The 22067-nt window shown below is 34.6% G+C and overlaps 2 protein-coding genes and 1 long non-coding RNA gene across 6 annotated transcripts; 2 read left to right on the top strand and 1 right to left on the bottom strand.

Moving 5' to 3' along the window:
* On the top strand, window positions 1-2348 carry LOC128195967 (uncharacterized). 2 transcript variants are annotated; one of them, XR_008247938.1, is made up of 3 exons: window positions 1-82; window positions 1443-1564; window positions 1677-2348. It is a non-coding gene; the product is annotated as an uncharacterized LOC128195967 (long non-coding RNA). The 2 variants fall into 2 exon arrangements; XR_008247939.1 differs by lacking the exon at window positions 1-82 and adding an exon at window positions 618-1207.
* Window positions 2349-6266: 3918 nt separating this feature from the next.
* Window positions 6267-17475, bottom strand: LOC108325943 (uncharacterized). Of its 3 annotated transcripts, none has more exons than XM_017559107.2 (15): window positions 17345-17475; window positions 16612-16887; window positions 16402-16531; window positions 16107-16311; window positions 15915-16015; window positions 15262-15383; window positions 15082-15173; window positions 14076-14181; window positions 12301-12455; window positions 11002-11129; window positions 10544-10665; window positions 7751-7848; window positions 7396-7658; window positions 6703-7162; window positions 6267-6598 (listed from the first exon to the last, which is right to left on the bottom strand). In XM_017559107.2, the coding sequence occupies exons 2-15, from the start codon at window positions 16870-16872 to the stop codon at window positions 6523-6525; spliced, it is 2319 nt and encodes a 772-aa protein (XP_017414596.1). In that variant the 5' UTR covers window positions 16873-16887; window positions 17345-17475; the 3' UTR covers window positions 6267-6522. The 3 variants fall into 3 exon arrangements, with proteins under 3 accessions (XP_017414596.1, XP_017414595.1, XP_052730100.1); XM_017559106.2 differs by lacking the exon at window positions 17345-17475 and adding an exon at window positions 17111-17233; XM_052874140.1 differs by lacking the exons at window positions 16107-16311; window positions 16402-16531.
* A 173-nt stretch (window positions 17476-17648) lies between these two features.
* Window positions 17649-22067, top strand: LOC108325944 (transcription factor bHLH128). The gene is made up of 5 exons (XM_017559109.2): window positions 17649-17979; window positions 18108-18502; window positions 18586-18651; window positions 18757-18825; window positions 21611-22067. The coding sequence occupies exons 1-5, from the start codon at window positions 17649-17651 to the stop codon at window positions 21662-21664; spliced, it is 915 nt and encodes a 304-aa protein (XP_017414598.1). The 3' UTR covers window positions 21665-22067.

Below are 22067 nucleotides of genomic sequence, written 5' to 3'. Positions count from 1 at the left end.
TAAAAAGTAGGGATAGGATATAGAAGATAGATTTATGCCTGATATTGCATTGCACCAGCTTTTCCTGGTTGGAAAATCTAAGGTACAATACTATCCATTATTTTTATTACTATTATTATTAATATCTTCATAGCCAGCTGTGTATCTTCATTATATAGGTTTTATATATATATATATATATATATATATATATATATATATATATATATATATATATATGTTATTAGTAACTAGTAATACATCATTATCTACCCATTAAAAAGTGTTTGAATCGTTTTCTTGGTGTTTGAAAAGTAAACCATTCAAATTTATGCCATACAAGCATTTATACAAGCATATACTGTGCATATGGGGAAATTATCAACCTCTTGTACTTTACTTCATCTTCATTATGACTTGTGTGCAAGTTTAGGCTCCACCCTTTTCTTTTAGTTAGTCAATAATACCACCAAATGCCGCTGTCATCTTCCAACTAGCTTTTAACTAATTTTGGCATAAAATTTGTGATTAATTGTAATTTGGGATACAATTTTGAACCCTTTGTCGTCCTAATTGGTTTGCATTTTTCTTCTTTCATTGAAAAATGAGACAGCATCGTACGTCATGATCTGCAATATTTGATTTGAGAGAAGAATATATATACATGTATAAAGTGGAGGTAAATGATTTAGGGTGAATTGAATTCGTATTAGTTGGAGTGAGTGATGTAAAGAAAGAGAAGAACATAGAGAGAATGGAAGCGGAAATGAATAAAATATATAGTTGCATACAGCTGTGATGATGAAAAAGGCAACGGTGTACTGTTTAATGATGAAAATTTTAGTAGAAAATGAGAAAGAGATTGGCGTATGTGTTTGTATGCAGTATGATATATGAAGATGAGAAGGATGGAAGGATTTGATGATTAAGTTAGTATATAGAAAAATTGTTTTTGTGTGTGTGTGAGAGAGAGAGGGCATAACATAATTAGGGAGGTGTGGACCACGTGCATGATGAAATGCTTCAAACAAGCACAATGTCTTCCCTCAGCCGCCGGGGCCCGCGACCACATTAAAAAAAAAGCAATTTGGATATTATGTTAAGTCTTTTGTCCGCTCCATTATGTCTTCACAACTTTCAACAAATTCACAGTAAAACTATTATCAATGTTACTTTGTTTATTCTCAACCGTTGCCTGTGTTTCATCGTTTCCATAGAACTTACAAAGGTCAAACTTGGCTCTACAAGGAGTATATTTGATGGTAGTTTTGTTTTTCACATGGGGGTTTGTGCGGTTTGATTAACATACATAGTTTAAGCAGATCATATCGTTAATCTAAACTTCCTCTATGTATTTTAAAATTGGAGTTTAGGTGAGAGACTGGGAAATTAATGATATTAATGATACCTAAACATGTACGCTTGTTCAATAAATTATAACACTCCTCCGCGTGTTATTGCAGATGTGACTGCTCAGCTACAGATCAGTAAACATATGTTGACAGAAAGATGAATCAACAACAAAAGGAAACATGGATCTCTGACAGTGGTAGCTGCACCTTGTAACAGGGCATTTAATTTACTTGTAATGGACAAATTTAAGTTTATATGGCTTTATACATTAATTTGAATCCATTCCTAGAGCAATAAGATTTGTATTATTCATGGCATTTACGTAGATTTCATGCTTCTTGCAGATCCGACATATAACATGAAAGATGGCACAAATGCCCCATCATGGTTTTTTAGTCCCGTGATTTCTGTGCTACCCAGTTGGAGAAAATCTGATACAATATTGCAAGGGTTCATCTTTAGTTCAAACTGTGCATATATCAATGATAATAGTAAAAACTGAAGGTATGGTTAACCTTTTTGTCTGAAAAATTGTGAGCCACTGCTAACATGGATATATCTTACATATATATCCCAATTTCCCTTCTTCTTTCCCACTTCAGGCCCCTCACGCAGTATATTCTACAAAAGTCATTGTGATGCTATTATTATTATTATTTTCAATCACTCAATCATGTTGGTGGACAAAACATAAAAGTATAGCATGTCGTTTTCATTCCAATATTTCTATGTACACTTTAATAATCCATATGCTTTGCATCTGTATGCCAGTAAGTTTCGGACTTCAACTCATTGATTTCCCCGGGAACACTATTCTTTTATTTCAGTACAGCCAAACCCTTTATCACTTTATTGCAAAGCCTTACGGTAATTCTACTGCACATTAGATGTTTGGTTGGTAAATTTTCAGATTAAATCATGCTTTAAAAAAGTTTGATATGAAGTCATGTGATTATCATGTGTTTTCTTGAAAAGGTAATAGAAAAAAGCAGGGTTAGGAATAGAAACATTGAACATTTTAGATGGATGCATTATAAAATGAATTGTATTGTGGAGATGAAATACGTGTAGCTTTAGTAGAAGATTTTAAGAAGAAGAATATTGTGAATGATCAATAATTGAAACATTACTATCTTAAAAAGCAAGCTAAAGAAAACATATTTTAATAAAATGATTGGGTTGGGGTGTTGAAGATGAAGATATATTGTATGAAAATTGGACCCATATGCCTCGTTTTTGTTGTCCCACGTGGAGTCTATTGCCCTCATTTTTATTATATTTCAAATGGAAACCTAATCATCACAGGTCACACTCTCTTTCTCTTGTGTCCTTAACGAACCAGACGAGAACTTTCCTCTGTTTTGGTTGAAAAGTCTTTGGCTTCCTCCAATTTTCAAAATGTATCAAATTACTGCAACTCATTCACCTCACTTCAAAATTCTCGCTCGTTTGGTATCCTATGTTTCTCTTTTTTTACTTTCTCACCTCATCAAATACCCCAATTTCAAAAAGTTAATCATGGATTGACCCAAAATCAAGCTTCATACAAATTTTCAAATTTTGCTTGCACTTCATAAAGTTCTTTAATACCCCATTCTCATTTTTTAAAACTTGCAATGATTTGTTGTATGTGCAAGCAAACTGCAATTTCAATTATTTCGTTTTCAGTGGTCTTACAGAAGTTGTTTGTGAGTGCGGAGATAAGGACGCCAATCAATTCATAAACTTCCTAAGAAAAGCAAACATTGTGAAACATATTGTCATGTTCTGATTATTCCAAAATCACAGTGAATTGACTACTTCACCCTTCACCTTTTCTTTCAACAGATATGTCTGTTTTTAACCCTGTCCCTGAGATCCATGAACCCCACTTTTCATGAGGCTGCTATGCTATATTTCCTTAGCTTTGCTTGTGTGGAACTAACCAACGTTCTAACTAAGAGTTATAATTGAGGCACCAAAGCAAAAAATAGGAATTACACAGTTAACACAATTGCCTTGCAACTAAGAATCATCTGTCATTGAGGCAACAACTGTTGCAATTGCACATAAAAGTATCTGAATTTGACAAAAAGATGTTTGAAAACTTGTGTAGTATATAACACATTAAAGTATGAGGAGAATAGTCAATCCCAAAATATTAATAGTCCATAAAGTAATAAAGAGAAAGTGACCCACCCAAGGTTGCAATGCAAGTATCAAACTTTATCAACACATTCACCAAATTTGTCCTCATGCCTCCTAAAATGTGGAATCAAGTGGGCACACCACAACTAACTTAGGTGCCATTCCTTAAATGTTTATAATCTTCTTTCCAATCCATCGAGTTTCCACTAAAATTGCTTTCATAAAATCTATTTTTCATAACGTCTCTCCACAGAGAACAATACCAAAAAAATAAGTAGAGAATCTGAATTCGACATTTGATGTTATGTTAACTTTTATTTATGGATTTTAGAGTAAAACTCAGAAATGGACTAAGATAAAATACCGGGCTTAAATTTCATCCATTTCAAATTAATAACTAAGATATATAAATGTGCATGGATACTTATTGCAATGACTGTTGGTAAGAAAAGTCATTCCGTAGCCAAGTTTGTCTTGGCCACGTTTTTATCAGAAGGCCCTACTTGCTTAAACTGTGTGGCAAGTAAGGTCAGTTATCTTTCCTCTGACATTGATTTACTCATTCTACCAAGAATGTTGTCAGTAAATAAAATGGTGTACCTAGTGAGTTTTTAACTCCTGAAATATTAATTGGGATTAGAATTTTGTGGAGTTGAGGAAGACAAATGGTACAAGGCATTCTTATTTTTCATACATGGCTTGCCTTGAACGTTTGCTACATGTGTAGATTAACTGCACAGGCAGACTGCTAATAAAAGTGGAAAATGATGGCTTTCCCAAAACAGATAAAATCTAATCCATTCATTCTATTACACCCAATAAAAGCTATATTGGGATCTTGTGCAGCTCATCACCTAAAACGTTTGTGTTTATACAAAAAAAAAATAAAAACTTGTACTTTTCATGTGGGGGGCCTAATATTTTTGAGTAAATGAGAATTCCAAGATTCACCTATTTGCATATTTGGTTTCAAGTTTCAAATGTAGTTTTAGAAGTTTAAGGCCGAAACATTTGGCTTATGTGCTCATATTTATAAATCACTGTAAGCTCTGGTAGCTTTGTCTGAAGCACTTTTCTTAGCTCAGGCTCTTTAATCAGAAGACACCATCTTGAATTCTGACAACAAAGAAATCCTTATGATCCACTTGGCTGCAAAGAAAAGACCTACCACACAGAAGTAACATACTTACATCCTGTGTTCCATTTTTCATTTTTTTTTTCTGAAGTCCTCGTTTTATTCTCTGTATCCTAAAAAAGGAGAAAATGTTTCGATCATGAACCCCACTTCCCATCTCACAGAGTCCACCACTGTCACTGCCACTTGTTATCAGTTGCTATCATTAATGCTACTCCAAAGCTATTACTTGTGAATAGACAGAATCTTAATTAAGCTCTGTGCCTGCTCAACTACAAGACATCATCGTGGTGTCTGACCGCAAAGAAATCATCATGCTTTTTCAAAGCCTCACAGTGCCACTCCAAAGTTTGGCTCACTTTAGATTTGATTTGAATATATATATTTGATTTCGTAGAATCATGCTTTCACCTTTTTCATACACTAATCATGAGACTACGACTATATAATTGCTTTTCTTTTCTCCCCTTCTCTGATCATAACGAGTTGTGCAGCTTCCATGTAGCATCCAACGTACAGCATGCAGATACGCATAGTACATTTTAAGAGCTGAACTCAGGAAGTACCACCTGAAAAAGGAGGGGCACTATAAAGCATGCACATGTTAATTTTACTCATCCAAACTGGTTAAAGCTTCTCCAGTCTCAAAGCTTCTCATTCAGTTTCCTGCCAGAATGGACTAACTAGCTCACTTCTTGCATGTCAGAGTTGCATTCATGGAACTTTCAAACCAGAAACTGGTTACGCTCGTGTTGTCTACAAGGATGAAGGTTTGCCCATAAATTCATTTTAAAAAAAGATTTAGAAAACTATAAAAAAAAAACTCCTATAAATTAAATTAATTTTCGAATAAACTAATTTAAACTTACAAAAAAAATATTTTTATTTCTATTTTTTTCCTTACCTGCAACACATTTGTCCAATATATCCATAATTCACATTCGGAGCATTCATTTGTTAAGAAATGGAATAATATGTCCAGCAAACAACAAATATCGTTAGGATAGGCTCTAACCATGACTCTGATACCATGTTAAGAAGTAAGCTTTAAATCTAACTCAATTACACAAAACCAGCTTATAAGGTGAGGTTTGCACTCACTTATAAATTATGAATTGATCTTATCTCTAATCGACGTGGGACTTCCAACATCATTCATCAGCCCATGATAGTTTCTTTTAGAAAAAAGCTTGCGTAGCATCATATTCACTTGAAAAACAATCATGACATTTAACCCATGCCAAACACCATATACCAAGGAGCATCCGGTCAAATTACTCTTCCGAGATGACAGAGTTGCGAGGTAGTAAAAAACCAGTAATTTACGCTCTGCTAATCATCATGTGTGACAAAGGTTAATCATGCCATATACATAGAGAATCGCACAACAGTTAATAAAGTTAGCAAGCTCAACATGATCATATAATAAATAAAAATATTTATAAAGATTAGAAGTTAAAGTTCTAAAATACTAAGATTGAAATATTCTTAAAAATGTATCAACAATGTAAAAAAAAGTTATGAGTATAAATAGTTATATAATTCAACATTGTAATTTTTGTAATAATTTCTCTTCATAGAAATTAAATTAATTATTATAATAATTACAGTACAAATTCCCTTTTAAATGAATTGTATTAATTACAGTGGAATTAATTTAATAGTAATCAAATTAATTACAAAACAGATTGTATTTTTATAATTAAATTAATTATGATACAAATTACCCTTTCAAATAATTATGAACAGTATAAATTATTGTCATTGCTCACAAGTGCAGAAATTATATACAGTATAATGAATAAGCACATTCACTCTTTCGAAAATGGTATTGATCTTGATTTCACCGAGAGGCATCAACGTAGGAAGAACCGTGAGCAAAAAATTAGTATAGTTCGTAGTAAGTTCTACTGCTGTCCAAAAATATATCAGATGATGTGAGGTACTGTTACTTGATCTTCAGCAGTTTGAGCTTTCAATATCTTTCGCAAGGCATCATGACATCTGGCAAGTCCAACAATTGACCAAACCAAGTAACTTCGGTGAGAACTGGTCAAACAATTTAATTTAGAAATGAGAAAAGGTTCTGGTTGTGTAATCTGTCTTACCTCCAAGGAAGATGATCAAGGAACATAGATGGTGAAACAATAATATCTTTGAAGCTTTCTCTATCTGCGATATAAGCTTTATAACATTTTCCCCCCTCCTGCATTCTCCACAACGTCCTAAGATCAGATTGTGATGTTTGCTTCTCCAGTACAATGTGAATCACAGAACCAGGTAGATACAGCTCTGGGGGATCATTGGAAGACGGATTTTCAGAATCTGGAACAGTCTCTATAAACTGAGACACTGGATCATCAATTGAACGTGCATCTTTAGCAAAAGCATTTGTAAATTTGGCATTATCAATTCCAACAGAATGATCCCTTGCCCTAGCGTCAGACCAAAGTGAGCATTCTTCGTGCTCATTGTTGAGGCAATCTTCACTATCAAAAGACATATATTCACCATAGTTGGATATACCAAGACCCCCTTTAATAGTCTGATTATCTTGTTCAGTGCTGCCTGTTGCAATAATGGAAATCTTTTTAGAAAAGGCACCTTTCACAAACTGAGTACGATGAATCATGGAAGAATACACATTATTTCCAACACTTATAGGGTCACAATATATATTGCCTAATATGTTATTAAAGATTAGACCCCTTTATTATTAGTTTCAAACATTATTTCCAACACTTGTAGGGTAACAATATATATTCTACAACATGCCTAATGTGTTATTAAAGATTAGACACCTTCATTATAAGTTTCACACTGGCTTCTGTGGATTTGATGGTTTATATCATCCTTGATGGTTCCTGATTGGAGCTCGGATTCATTCTCGGCACTTGTGTTATTTCTCTGATATTTGCTTAGGTATAGAAACCTACGAGCAAGTCTGAAAATCATGGCACTATCTGCTTTAGGATCTTGTGATAGTGAAGTGATTGCGGCTGCCCTTAGCCGCATAACGGATCCAACTGAAAGGCGTGATGAAAATTCATTTCCAAATATGATGCTGCATCAAAAAGAATAAAAGCAAGCAGAAAGGAAATTAAAAGTGTTACCCAAAGAGTGTCAACCAAAATCAAACTTTTCACTAGTACATACCTTGTCACAAATTCTGAGCATGCTTTGGCCACAACTAAATCCAGACAAGGGAGTGGACCATATGAATAAACGTGCAGATTAGGGTAGCGGTTATACAGCTGTGGGAAAAACCAGAATTAATTTGGTGCTATAAAATCAAATGCTTAAAGACGGCAGCTAAAAAAGACCAAAAAGTGCAAGGAAAATTTTCTTTCTAAGTACTGAATGTTCAAAACTTGAAGGAAATTATTTGCAACTAAAAAATAAATTATGCAATACTAGAGGAAACAATGATGATTTAATGACTTAAATAAATGTTCGCATGAGTTTATTAAATAATCTTCCATTTGTGAATTTTTTAGCCCTTCATTTTCAATGCTTAATTGAGTTTTTCAACAACCCCTTGATCTTATATAATATCAGTATTAGAATAAAAAATAATTAGATATAATAGATATTATATATAATCAGTTATTATGTAAAAATACCGTTTTTTTCTTTTTTGAATATCAATTCTTGTGTAAGTATGCTTTTGTTTGACATTCTAGATTTGAACATGACAATGATAAAGCCTTCCACTTTTGAGTAATGAAATACTTTTTTATATTGCACACAATTTTTCCAATTCCAATTGTTACATTTCTCCTCTTTCTAAATATTAGAAGATTATCTTTCACTTCACTCAACAAGGTGTTTCAATCATTATTTGATATAGTAAATTGTGACATTTGGGAACCTTAACTAATTTTAAGCCTACTTATGATGACAAACAATATTTCTTTCTTAACCTTGGTTGATGATTGTAGTCATTTTACTTCGATATAAATTGTCAATCCAATTTTGGGGGGAGTGTATTTCCATTACAGCCTTTCTAATTAACAAGGTTTGGGTTGACTATCCAGTACTACTACAGAAATCACTTCTATATGAATCCAAACTTGATTATTACTCATTAAAAGCTTTAGGATGTTTGGCTTATGCAACAACTTCACCAGAAGACAAACATTGCATAGGGTTCAAATGAGTATTTAAATTTATGTATAATGTTGATGGTTCAATTGACAAATACAAAACTCAGTTGGCAGTCAAAGGCTATGCACAACAAGTTGAGATTGATTTCTAAAACCCCACTTTGTCAACAATGAATAAACTTACTTTTATAAGGATCTATTAGCCATTGCTACTGCAAAAGATTAGAGCCTACCATAGTTATATATCAACAATGCATTCTTAAATGGTGAGTTATTTGAGGAAGTACGTATGGATATTTCACAAGGTTTCAAAACAAGAACATAAGGATTAGTTTGCAAATTGAATAAGTCTATACATGGACTGAAACAAGCCTCTAGACAATAGTTATGCAAGTTCTGTCTCAACATTACCAAAACATGGTTTTACATAATCTAAAAATGATTACTCTTTGTTCATTCATGGTTCTAGCTTTTCATTGGTCATTTTGTTGGTCTATGTGGGTGACATTATCCTAGCAAGCCATAATTCTTCTTTCGTTAACAATGTACAATTAATATTGAGTTCCATGTTTAAACTAAAGATCCTTGGTTCTCTCCAATACTTTATAGGGTTGAAAATTGTCAAATCCAGCAAGTGTATCTCTTTGAGTTAAAGAAATTATACCTTATCTTTACTTGATGATATCGGTTTCTTAGGTAGCAAACCAAGTATACTACCTATGGATCCAAATTTCAAACTTAACATTGATTATGATGACCCCATCAAGGATCTCTCTATATATAGAAGATTAATTGAAAGACTTGTGTACTTGACCCTTTCTAGACCAGACACTACCTTTGCAATTCACAAGCTAAGTCAATACACAAACTTCTAACCCGTCTCACCATGTCCAAACATATACTTGTTCAAAAACAATTCTTCACTCTCCACCATGTCAAAACCGAGCATCAACTAGTTGATATATTCACAAAGGTCCTTCGTGCTATTGTCTTCAATTGTTTCATCAACATGTTGGGAGTCATGAACATTTATTTTCAAACTTAAGGAGATACTAGAATAAAATATAATTAGATCTTATTCATATTATATAATAAGTTATCTTGTTTCTTTTTTTGTTGAGCTTCTTAATGTGTTTGCTATTGTATAGCTTTTTCTTTTCTATAAAGGATACATTTGATTCAATGAATTATATTTATATCTCACCTTAATAATGAAAATTACTAAAAATAAGATAAAAAAATTTCTCAAAAAAATGCAAGGTACTGAGGGATCCAACAATCCATTGTACACAACGAAAAATTAAATTTAGATAAATCTTCTATCCAAATTCCTTTATTAATTTTAGAACAAATATGAATTGAAACAAAAAGGAATGCCTTTCCTTTTGCATATTGACAAGGTAAGTTAGCTTTTAAGTGTCCATGATTTATAGGTTTTGCTTTAGATTTTTTGCATGTTGAAAATGCAATACAATTAGGATGTATAATTTCAATATCTCATACTTTGTTTAGTCAAATCTCTTTATATGGATGCTGGTTTTAATTTTAATTATAGCAACTCCTGTACTTGAGTAACATCTCATTAAGATTCAGAACTTGAGGATTTGCAACATTGTGACAAGGCCAGAATTCAATCCCCTGCTTGTGACCTCAAGCCAGCTTCATATTTGCATCTACAATCTGTATTTTCTAAGGAAGCAAGGAATATTCGTTTGCCTATATATTGTTTTCATAATAAACTTTCAATGAATACCCAGTTCTCTGAAGCAATCAAAATAGCAAATTATGTTTACTAAAGAAAGATAGTAAGTAAATATTCCTATTGAAGTGAGAAATATCATACTTGTAGTCCAAGCAATGCAGCTATAGCTCCTCCAAGCGAATGCCCAACTATTCGGACATTATACCCAAAGCATTCACAACCAAATCCCAGTAATTTAGAAAGAAGTCCATAGGATTCAGAGTCTGCATTTCCACTTCGAAAAACAATTGTTGTCAAAAATGAAATTCATTTTATGTAATCAAGTCAAATGCTTTTAAATTAAATACAATTTCAGCTCTATACATTGAACTTATAGAAGGAATTAAAAGAAAAATGTTTTTATAGGAAATCATGTGAGAATGTACATAGGAGAACGCATTTTTATGCATCCCAATAAAAAATTTCCCCTTTTAATTCCTTACCCTGTTTCCTACTCAATTACCTCAATAGCGTCGGAAAGAGGACGAAGAAACAGTTTGATAAGACCAACTCTCCATAACAAAGAACCACGAGTTTAAAAAACATGAATTATTTCTTACCAGGCCTTTCGGGATTTCCTTCAATCTGCATAAAAAGCTCTCGTGCAGCTTCAGCTATGCCTGAATGGCCATAGTGAGGGAAAGATGAAACCACATTTTTCTTTATATCATAATGAATGTAGTTGGAACTGAAAACAGGGCAAAAAATATTTTAAGTGAGGAACCAGAATATTGTGCAGGACCATAGAAAGGATCTATACAGTTTGGTCCATATAAAACTATTACACATTGGAACTGAAACTATAAGATATATATAGAGAAGATTATTTCTGCAGATAAAAGTAACTCAATAGAGATGTCATTACTCGTTAGCCTTTGTTTATAAACAGTTTATAATCATGCAGCATAGCATAACATGTCATAATTCATTTTCCAGGATATGTATGTGGCCCCCCTTCAGAGACATTGAAAATCAATCCAGCAACAATACCAGAGGATTTGCAGTTATCATACAATTTAGAAGTTCAAATTGCATCTTAAAATTGTGAGAATTGTTTATTGCTTTGTGAATAGTTCCAGAAGATTCAGAACAGTATACTGACTCAACAAAAGTTATTCCATAAACAAAACTGGGCTATTTTTTGGTGCTTAAAATATTATAACCCTAGTAGTACCTCCATAAGCTTCCCATATCTCCCCATCATTCTAAGGGCACAAGGTATTGGTATGTTATTATTATAAGCAGTGAGACAACGCAGGCCTTAGCTAATTGAAACAGTTATGTCCTTGAATCTTGATCAATCACTTCCAACAGAAATAGCTTGAATTGATGGAAATATTGCCCTACAGCATTATCCTGTCAATAGGCTTGTGATTTTAGAACAAATGCGATAAACACAATTCTAACACAATGTTGTATTCTCACTTTGGGTTTTCTCTCTTTCTCACTCATTCATCACACTTCGTAGTTCCTATACAATACGCAACTATAAATAAAAATATCTATCACAACTCCGATAAAATAGCTCAAGTATTGGAATAAACCTAGCATCGCTATATTTGCACTATTTAACACCGCAGCATTTGCCAACAAAATAATCATTTTCTATCACAGATACCAAGAATAAGAAGACCCAAACAGGATATAAGGATAGATGCTGATAAACTGACATTAAAAAGGAAGTTGAAAGTAATATGTGTTATGAACTGTAGGTACTAGACTATTACAATGTTTACAACCTGTGTGAATTTTATCAATGAATTAATTGGGAATTCTTAGTAAAGTTTCACCTCCACCCTAGGGTTATCTATCTTTATGAAAATGGTCAAAGAGACGAAAGGAGAAAGAATGAAAAATACTTGATCAAGCCAGCCAAGTCATTCACAGAAAGGGAGCATTCCTTGCATAACCCATCAGTTATTAGGTCCTCTGGGGTTTCAGTTCCACGTATAGCAATTACTACAGATTGTAGATGATGTAGAACCACAACAAAATATGCAGCTTGACACTTGACCTGACATGGGTATCTAAATAATTAAATATAAATTAAGCCAGTATAGTATAAAAATAGAAATATTCATATATCATAAAAGTTTAGTATATTATCATCATCCCAAGTTGAATAGACCTGAGTTTCCCCATATTTTAAAATTAAAAATTTACGACCATTAAGAATCAAAATACAAGGATATAGACTCATGAGTTCAAATCAAACGAAAAATGGGGATGTTAGTCCGTTTACATTGTACGTAAAGTACCCCCCTGATCATACCAAAATCTACATAAGTTTTTTTATAAATCTATACTTGCCAGTTCATTTGTTATGTTCATATTTATCATATTAGTATGTTAAAAAGTAAATTTTAAATGTTTTATGACAAAATATATAGTTTAGATAGAACATTTTAAAATAAATTGAAGTTCCGAAAACTTACAAGACTAATGGCATTACATAAAATCATGGAATTTCAAATTACAACTAAAAAAAGTAAGAATTTGAAAATTTTCATTAACTCTCACTTCTCAAGTCTGTCTCTTCTCTTTATACTCACTCATTGGCATGCTTTTAGTAAAGAAAATCAACTCAGCCGTTGATAGGTCTAATTTTCAACCAATGTTAGCCAGAGTTTTTTTATTGACGTTAGTGGAATTACATTTCCGTCGATGTAAGTTTTTCGGTCCATGTTGATGAGTTATTCTATGGCTGACATTGTTGAGATCATTTTTCCGCTAGATCTATTTCTCAATCAACATTAGTTAAGATTTTCTTGTCAAATGTCATTGAAATTGTTTTCGCTCAATGTCTGGTGGAGTATTTTTTTTTTCGACACTGCATGGATTGTTTTTTGATCGACATTATCAACATTAGCTTTTGACAAAAGTTGGTCAAGAATTTTTTCTTAACGTTGATTGAGTCAACCATGTCTAGACTTTTTTAGCCAATGTCAACTGGGGTAAATTTTATCCTACATTGGTTGAAAAGTTAGCAAAATAATAACCCAGACCAACAACGTCAAAAGAATAACCTTGATTAATGTCATCCAAAATAATTATGGATAACATTAGCATAAAAAAGAAAAAAAAAATCAACTGGTGTCAATGGAAAAAACCCTTGTTGGTCTTAGGTAAAACAAACTTGGCATCAAAAATATAATCTCCCCAACGTATGTTGAAAGCCATAAGCAAATGATACTTTTAAATTATTTAATATTGCTTACAATTAAAATAAGCTTTTTGCTTTTGGTGGTAATTAAAATATTCTATCCAAGCAAAAATAAAATTAAATAAATCTCAATTATCTTATCCAAACAAACATTTGAAAAATGAAAACAATTTGAATTGAAATCAATTCAATGCATTTTAATTTCCTTCAAATTGTGAAATTATCCATCGATCACATGATCAATCTAAATAAAATAATCATACTGTTGTTGGTTCGGGACATCTACCTTTTTTGGGGAGTATTATCTTGATGATGATGGGCTACCGTAAATAAAATCAAAACATAAATGGTGGCAAAATCTTTTAAGCAATGTTATTTATTATTACGGATATTCAGGCCCATGTTGCCCTCTTTATATTTCAAACATAAAGAGTGCTTTTGTACAGAACTTTATATGTTACCATGTCTAACCTGGCTGACTCGTCCTTGTCTAAGCACTTCTGGAGGCAAATTGACGTACTTTAGAAAGGCAGCTGCATGACCTCGCCACCAGTTATCACCATCCAGTACAGGTCGTCTATGAAGATATGAAACAGGAACATAAAATCACAATGTTGAAGACGAAACCTTTTAATTTGTTAATTGAAAAGGATGTAATGGAAAGGGATACACGGAGACACAGAATAGAGGAAAACTAATGATAAATGAATCAGTATGCATGAGCGCCACTAAGATCTGAATTAAAATATCAACAACCATTCAGAAATTTCTCTTGTAAACACACGGGTATGCATAGTGGTAATTGAGTAAAAGTATTCTTCATTCTTCACATTTACTTTATTGTCGAATATTCACCACTAAATACAACTTTGCCTATAATGTTTTTGTTTCATGATTCATGAAACTGTTAAACGTTGCAAGGCAAAAAAAAAAAAAACAGACCTCAAAAGTGGAAGTAATTCCCTTCCCAGAACTAAAATCAAGAAGCAGAATTTTGACTCTTGTATCAAAATTTCCAATAAACAGAATGAGTACACATCAGTTATACAAACTTAAGCTTTTGGAGTTTGCTAACATATATTTGGATACATCATACTTTGTATCGATTTAATAAATCAAACTACGATGAAATAATACTTTTTCATTTCTTAAGATGAAAGAAATATCAACATAATTAAGGAAAAAGCTACATAGATGAGGGGAAAGTACCATTTTAGAGACACTGACTGGAAAAGAAAAACTTGAGAATAAATCAAACCGAACAAAGTAGAACTCTCCAAACACCTTGCCTTGATAAGACATGTACAATTTGAAGTTTATATATCATTTTAAAGTTACAAAGAACAAGTATCAGAACCACCTTGACCACAAAGTTATAATTAGTACTCAACCAATAGCACTCAAATTAAAAAGCTCATGCTACTGAGAAAGTGAGAATTCGGTTATAAAGACCTTTGTATACAAAAGAAAATGCCACCTGTTTCGGGTCCAGGGAGACAAAATCCCTTGTCTATACAGCCACGCACAAGGAAATACACATGGATTTCGTCCAACATCAAGCAATGGACCCTGCATTCATCATTGAATGAAAAATAGGTGTTCAAAGCAAGTTAGTAAAAACAAAACATTAATTTGGAATTAGTATATTATAGAATACTGTATATGCAGCTTCGGCAAATTTATGAAGAGCTTCCGCCTCCCTGATTTGCATCTCTGGTGCTTCCATGGATCCTTCATAGGATTCTGTAGCCATTCCATGGTTTTGAAGTAAAGCTAAAGCTGAACAACAAAAACTCAATGTCATAAAATTGCAAAGAGCTGACGTGCAAGTGAAATTAAATTGGTGCAGGTCAACATTATTGCAATAATATGCCACACGTCCATCTATCCGAAAGATGACCCATTACACAAAATATTCTATTTAGATCATACTATAAATCCTTCACCGGCTACATCCCTCAACTTGATCAAGTCAACCACATGTTAGCATTTAACTACTATGGTAATGTACTGAGTTTATGATGAAAAGAGAAAAAAAAGAAAGACAGAATAGAGTAGGCGACTAAACAAGCCAGTGGCCTCTAGTAGTGAAAAATCTTTAATAAGGCTTGGTTTTAGATAACTGTTGTAAATATTCTGTGTTACGTTTTGCTGCTTTGTCTCAAGGAGGATACCCTTGTTCATTTTCTTGACAAGTATTTGATGTGTGGCATGGTTTGAACTAAAAAAGTTGCCTTGAGAACGATGTTATTGTGCAACATATATAAAACATAAAAAGACAACAAGTTTGAGATGAAAATTAGAAGAAACCTGCCAAGAGTTCCAAATGGCCAGTTCTGGAAGCACGATAAGCAACAAGATCACCAAGTAATCGTGCAACTGAATAGACTTCATCTTCTTCGGCTGTACTCCTGTGTTAGTTATTAAAGGAGGAGAGGTGAGATATAGTGAGAAACATTGTGGTTGCGGGGAGAAAGGTAAGGTTTAGTTATAGGTGTATACAAATAATTGAACCGGCCCAGACAACACAAGGTCTCCCGTATGCCATGATCGAAGACCTCGCTATAGTGGCATTTCCAAGCGTGATCATGGGTTTCGTAGAAAGACCTCCATTTGATAACATCGGATCCCGTGAAGCACTGGAGTATGGCAACAAAAGAGACGAGGATGATGAATACGAATAAAGCGGTGCGGTTCAATGGGGAATCTGCATTACATTGGTAAAGATTACAGAAAGAATGGGTAGAAAGAAGGATGGAGAAGAGTGGGTTCCAGAACTGACTCACCTACGACCTACCTAAAAGACAATGATTGGAGGAGGAGAAATGGCGAGTAGAGTCGAGAACAAGGTAAAGCGCAAAGAGAAATTGAAGGAGGGTAAGGATGGCCGAAGATCGACTCCAGCAGAGCCATTTCTTGTACATGGCCTGTTAATCGATCGATTGGAAAATGAAGAACGAAAGAATGAAGATTGAAAAAAAAGAGAGGAGGAGATGTGATTACCCACCCGTCTGCGGAGGCGTGTAAAGAGATCGTTGGAGTCTTGAAGGATGAGGGTGGCCGCGGCTTCTTGGGCGAATGCGGTTTGCAACATGACAAGAACCCTAATTGGAGCGGCGAGGGAGACAAGGAGGGCTGGAAAGGCAATGCGGCCATGACAGAGGCGGTGAGTTTGGAAGATGAAGAAGACACCGATGAGAAGCACTGCCATGTTGGAAACTCCGACAACCAAGCTCCACCGGCTGAGGTTTCTCACAGCCAAACCCATACCCGTACCCGTTACCTGCACCAATCACAATTCAAATCATCCATCCCCATGCTTTCAACTTCACAATTCCTCGTTTCCATGCACGGGAACGGTAAACAATTCCTCCCACAATTCCATTATTTTAAATGAACCACAACTTCGCTTTTTAATTAAAATAAATAAATCAACCAAACATAAAAATTAAATGCATGCGCATAATCTCAGATATAAATAAATATATTTCATCTTGCAATCTTACAATAATAATAAAAAAAATTGATCCAATAGCACGGTGACCCCCACGAAACTACCAAAGAGGAGAGAAACTAATCGATAAGAAAACAATATTAAAATATGTTTGAAATAGTTAAGTCTGTTAATTAACTGGAAAACATTAAGTTAATTAATATCCGTACACATTGCATTGAGCAATTTAAGTATTTAAAAAAGTGGGAATATAAAAATAAAGAAAAATAGAAAGGAGAGGAAGAACCGGAGGTGGCGGAGAGAGTGGATGAGGAATCAAAAGATTCTGTGGGAATGAGGGCGACTTTTGTTAGCATTGGCATACGATACTATGAATGGGGTCGGGTTTGAAAAAAAGTGGCACGTGACCCAAATGGCAGTCAGCCAATGCAATTGCACAATGCGCAGGCAGTCTTAAAGTATTCCACAAGTGGCATACACCCACCAATGCCATCGCATCCATCTCTATCTAAATTGCTTATTTCTAAATCCTCCAACCAAACCAACTTGCTTTCTACTTTCTCCATCTCCCTCTCCACTGCTCTCCACCCATGTATCCTTCTTCCTCCTCCTCTTCCTCTTCGTCCTCCTCTTCTCAGTCCATGAGCCACGCGCCAACTGGCCTCACGCGCTACGGCTCCGCACCGGGCTCTCTCCTCACCACCACCGTCGATGCTCTCATCGGAGGATCACGCCCCACCCCCACCCCCACCCCTTACTATTCCGGAGGAGACTCTTCCGACTCCACCTGCAAAGACCAAACATCGTATCACAACCACGCCCTCGGATCCGCCTTGCTCCGTCAGAAAAGCTCTCCCGCCGGCTTCCTCTCCCACCTAGCATCCACAGCCACCGCCCCCACCCCCAATCACAACCACAATGGTAACTAACTTATTCTTCCTCAATTATTATTATTACTGCAAATGATCCTTTCGGCCTGGGCCCACTTCTTTGAGCGGGCCCGGCCCAATTGTCCTCCACGTGTCTCATCTTTACTCAACGCAACGCAGGAGCGGGGTTCACAATCACGCGGGGTTCTCGGCTGAAGTCCCAGCTGAGCTTCACGGGTCACTGCCAAGAATCTCTCTGCGGCGGCGATAACACTAACAATGTGGTGCTTGGCGATCATGCCACCTTCGGAATGGAGCCTTGGGACGGTTCTCATTCTCATTCTAATTCCATCGCCTTTTCCGCTCCTCCAACTAAGCGCTCCAAAAGCTCCAACTCCAGCGAGCAAGACATTCTCCATTGCCTCAACGCCTTGGAATCTCAGTTTAGCCTTCCGCAGACCACTCTCGAAATGGCAACTGTCGAGAAGCTCTTGCACATTCCTGAAGATTCCGTCCCTTGTAAAATCCGTGCTAAGCGAGGCTGTGCCACTCATCCCCGCAGCATTGCCGAGCGGGTAATTTCTCGACTACTCCTACCTTTTTCTTTTACTTTCTCACTCCTCCTTCTTCTATTCAATTCCATCCACTTCAAACACAGGAGAGAAGAACCAGAATAAGTGGAAAGCTCAAGAAATTGCAGGACCTTGTACCTAATATGGATAAGGTATTGTTTCTATTTCTGTCTCCTTTTCTTATGTTATGTCAAACTACTCCCTCAAATGGGGAAGCTCTCTTAATCTCGTTTCTAAATGTCTTTAATTCATTGTAGCAAACAAGCTATGCAGACATGCTCGATTTGGCCGTTCAGCATATTAAAGGTCTTCAAACACAGGTTCAGGTCTGTAAAACAACCTTACCCTTCCCCTCCAATACTTTTCATTCCCATGCCTATTCAGAAATTATCAATTAAATGCTTCCAATATATGAAATCGCTATACAATTTATATATCTACAATCACGGTGTCTTATAACATGCTTGGGTGAGAATTGGACGACATTGGTATTAGAAGGTTACTGCGTTTGGTGTATGATTTCAGTAAAATATGAATTATTTTTATTTTCTAAATTGAATTTCAATTAAAATTTCCCTTTTTCAGTGCATCCCTATATCCATTGTTGTGTTAGGCTTTTTACCAACCCCCTTGCGGATGAGGTGTGTTAAGTATGCTTACCCTTCATTGAATGCTAATTACTGAATAAATCTGGAGTCGTTAGTTTTAGAAGAAATATGCAAATTAAGTAATCTATAAAGTAATTGCTGGAGGAAAGTTCTAGTGCCCACGAGAAGGCAGAAACAATGAATGCTTTAACCTAGGTGTATCAAACATAAATATGACCCCTTGACTGAAATGCGAAACAGGGCCACGTTCTCTCTGATTAATCTTCACAACATACATGAACAAATGCCCCCCCGATTTCTTCGTCGTAGGAATTTCATTTCAGTTGTCTCCACCAATTAATTCCCTGTAAAATAAAAAATGTTGGTAATGGTTGTTTGTGAAGCCTGAAGATTACTCAGCTGCTGGTGGAAAAATAGTTCAATATCAAGATTGGGATATTTTAGCACCCCTAAAACGTGCATTAGCTCTTGAAAACAAACAACTTGCTGATACAGGGCAATGTTACTGTCCTCCTTTGAGATTGTCGTGCTATCTGGTCACTTCGAACAACGCTATTTTTCTCACGTAGCTAGCACCTTTCCACACTGGCAAGCAAATCCGCAACCAAGACCTGTAGCCATCATTATTAACCCGTCAGCCAATCACCACTTCCTTCTGTAACATACCAAATGAGCTAACATAAACCATATCCTAAATAATCAAAGTTTTTGACTGCAAAGGAAACCAAAAAATCAATATAGCACAACTGTATTCACTCTCTTCTACCATGGCTAGAACTAATGCTTCTGACTACCCGAATTATTCTCCGTTCCCCCATGTCATGCGCGTGATACACATCTTTACAAGTTGTCAGAATTAGTAGTTTTCCATTCCCCGAGCCAATTAGCCCAGTCTCAATCCCTTAATTCTTCTCTCCTCTACAAAGCTGCCGCACTCTAGCTCCATTAGGATTCAGATAGTCAAATTTCACCCTATGGATAATTTTGCAAACTTCAACAACTTTTTGTCTTTTTACGAGGGACAACGGACCATGGTAAACTAGTTTTAACTTCCCTTGCTGTTCCGACCTTAAGTCCTTAATATAGTTGGGGTCACCGCTACATCGAAGTTACTTTGTCAAAAGTTGCCTTGAAAAGTCTTCTCATTGGGAGTTAAGACCAAAGATAAAGGACAAAATTTAACGTAGGTGATCTTAGCAATGTCAATGGTAGGAACGTAGGTGTTACGTGTACATTTAAAACATCATTTTATGTCAGGCAGCTGGTTTCATCGAGTATCACCTTGCATAATGAATTTTTTGTTGCATACCGAATACTGTAATATTTTATATTTATTTATAAGTAGCGATGCATTAACATAACCTTCGACTACAATTTTACCCGGTTATATTTTATATTTATATTTACCATAAGCTGTGATGCACTAACAACAAACCTTTACTACACTTTTTACAAGACGAGACTACTAATGCTTTATTTAGTCTTTTAAACAGTAATAATCTATTAAATTGTTCTTTAAAATAAATAGAATAAATAGTAAGTAAGCTTGTCCTTAAAATTGTACATTTATCAATTTAGTCCTTTAAAACATAATAGATGGTCAAATTGATATCTGAAATTGATAAAAGATAATATGGTCCTTAAAATTAATTACATATTGATCTAGTCTTTAAAATTGCAATCGTAAAACAAATTGATTCATACTTATAGATATTTAGTTGTACTTTATTATTTTTAATTTACATGCGAAATATAAGCCTACATACAGGTAAAAAAATGAATTTAAGCTTTTATGTTTAAGGTTCGAATTATCTTATACAATTTGAAAGACTAAACTGATTGATAACTTAAAATGTTACGGACTGTTTCATCATTTTATTTATTTCAGGGGTTAATTTGACCTTCTATTACGATTTAAAGGACTAAATTTATGGATAATGTACATTTTCAGGGATCAAATTGCTATTTTATTAATTTCGTGAACCGTCTTATTATAACTTCAAATACTGAATTGGAGGTTTACTCCTTTTAACTAAATGTTTTTTACTTACTATTCATTTATTTTGTTCTGTCCACATTGCTGAACTTAATCAATATTTACTTGTACAGAATTTGTTTATGAGTAGCATTATCCTCTAGGGAAAATTATATTCATACAACCAATGTTTATTACAACGGTTCATACAAACAAGAGGAGGACAAGAAAAAAGTAGTGTTCTTTAACTTCTTGTATAATTTTGTTTTATCAATATGATATTTCTATCCCACTCGAGGTACAGGTTGAAGCTGTAATTTTTTTAGCAGTAGAATTAGAAAGGACTGGATGTGAAAAGTCGCATTGAATCTTTAACAGAGTAGATTGTGGTCTCCTTAGTCATGATTCCAGAATTGTTTTCCTTATAGAGTTTTACATATCATGAAGAATGAGAATTACACAGAGTAATTCAAGCATTAGTTAATTGCTGGTCTTGTTAACAAGATTTTTTTTTTCGCCCTCTTTCAGAAGCTTCACAAAGAACTTGAGAATTGCACTTGCGGATGCACACAAAGCAAATAACATATTGTTTTACCAGATTCTATGCAAACGCGCATAGAAGTCAAGGTTTTGACGGCAAAGCAGGAAAACTGATTTTGTACCGACCTACTTAAATGAATAATGAAGGAACCGAACGTCTGTAGATTGTCAATTCTACAATTGTACATGTATGTTGTAATATGGTAGTCTAGGAAAATTTGTTCGTTTTCTTCAAGAATTGTCTTTTTTAAAGTCCAGGTTGATTTTCTTTGGAGGTTGTTTCTTCCTTTGTTTGGATAAGTATGGTACAAGGAGTGATTAATTTAATTTTTGGAATCATGACCAGAGTAGAAGTGAGAATGGGATGAATTAGAGAATGAAACATCCAATCCTGTTCAAAATTTGATCCAGTTAGGAATGAAATATATTTTGTCTCGTTTCCTTA

Source organism: Vigna angularis, chromosome 3 (assembly GCF_016808095.1).
Source record: "Vigna angularis cultivar LongXiaoDou No.4 chromosome 3, ASM1680809v1, whole genome shotgun sequence".
Taxonomy (NCBI): domain Eukaryota; kingdom Viridiplantae; phylum Streptophyta; class Magnoliopsida; order Fabales; family Fabaceae; genus Vigna; species Vigna angularis.
Note: the sequence above shows the minus strand (reverse complement) of the source record. Positions and strands in the feature narration are given on the sequence as shown.

What these genes read in the sequence shown, in the direction of transcription:
- LOC108325943 (XM_017559107.2), bottom strand. Translation starts at nt 16,872, where the DNA reads ATGGGTTTGGCTGTGAGAAACCTCAGCCGGTGGAGCTTGGTTGTCGGA. An exon ending in TTGCCGAAGCTGCATATACA is followed by an intron (nt 15,174 to 15,261) that starts GTATTCTATAAT and finishes TGATGAATGCAG; the next exon opens with GGTCCATTGCTTGATGTTGG. An exon ending in GTGTGAAACTTATAATGAAG is followed by an intron (nt 7,163 to 7,395) that starts GTGTCTAATCTT and finishes TTATTGCAACAG; the next exon opens with GCAGCACTGAACAAGATAAT.
- LOC108325944 (XM_017559109.2), top strand. Translation starts at nt 17,649, where the DNA reads ATGTATCCTTCTTCCTCCTCCTCTTCCTCTTCGTCCTCCTCTTCTCAG. An exon ending in CCCCAATCACAACCACAATG is followed by an intron (nt 17,980 to 18,107) that starts GTAACTAACTTA and finishes AACGCAACGCAG; the next exon opens with GAGCGGGGTTCACAATCACG. An exon ending in CCCGCAGCATTGCCGAGCGG is followed by an intron (nt 18,503 to 18,585) that starts GTAATTTCTCGA and finishes CTTCAAACACAG; the next exon opens with GAGAGAAGAACCAGAATAAG.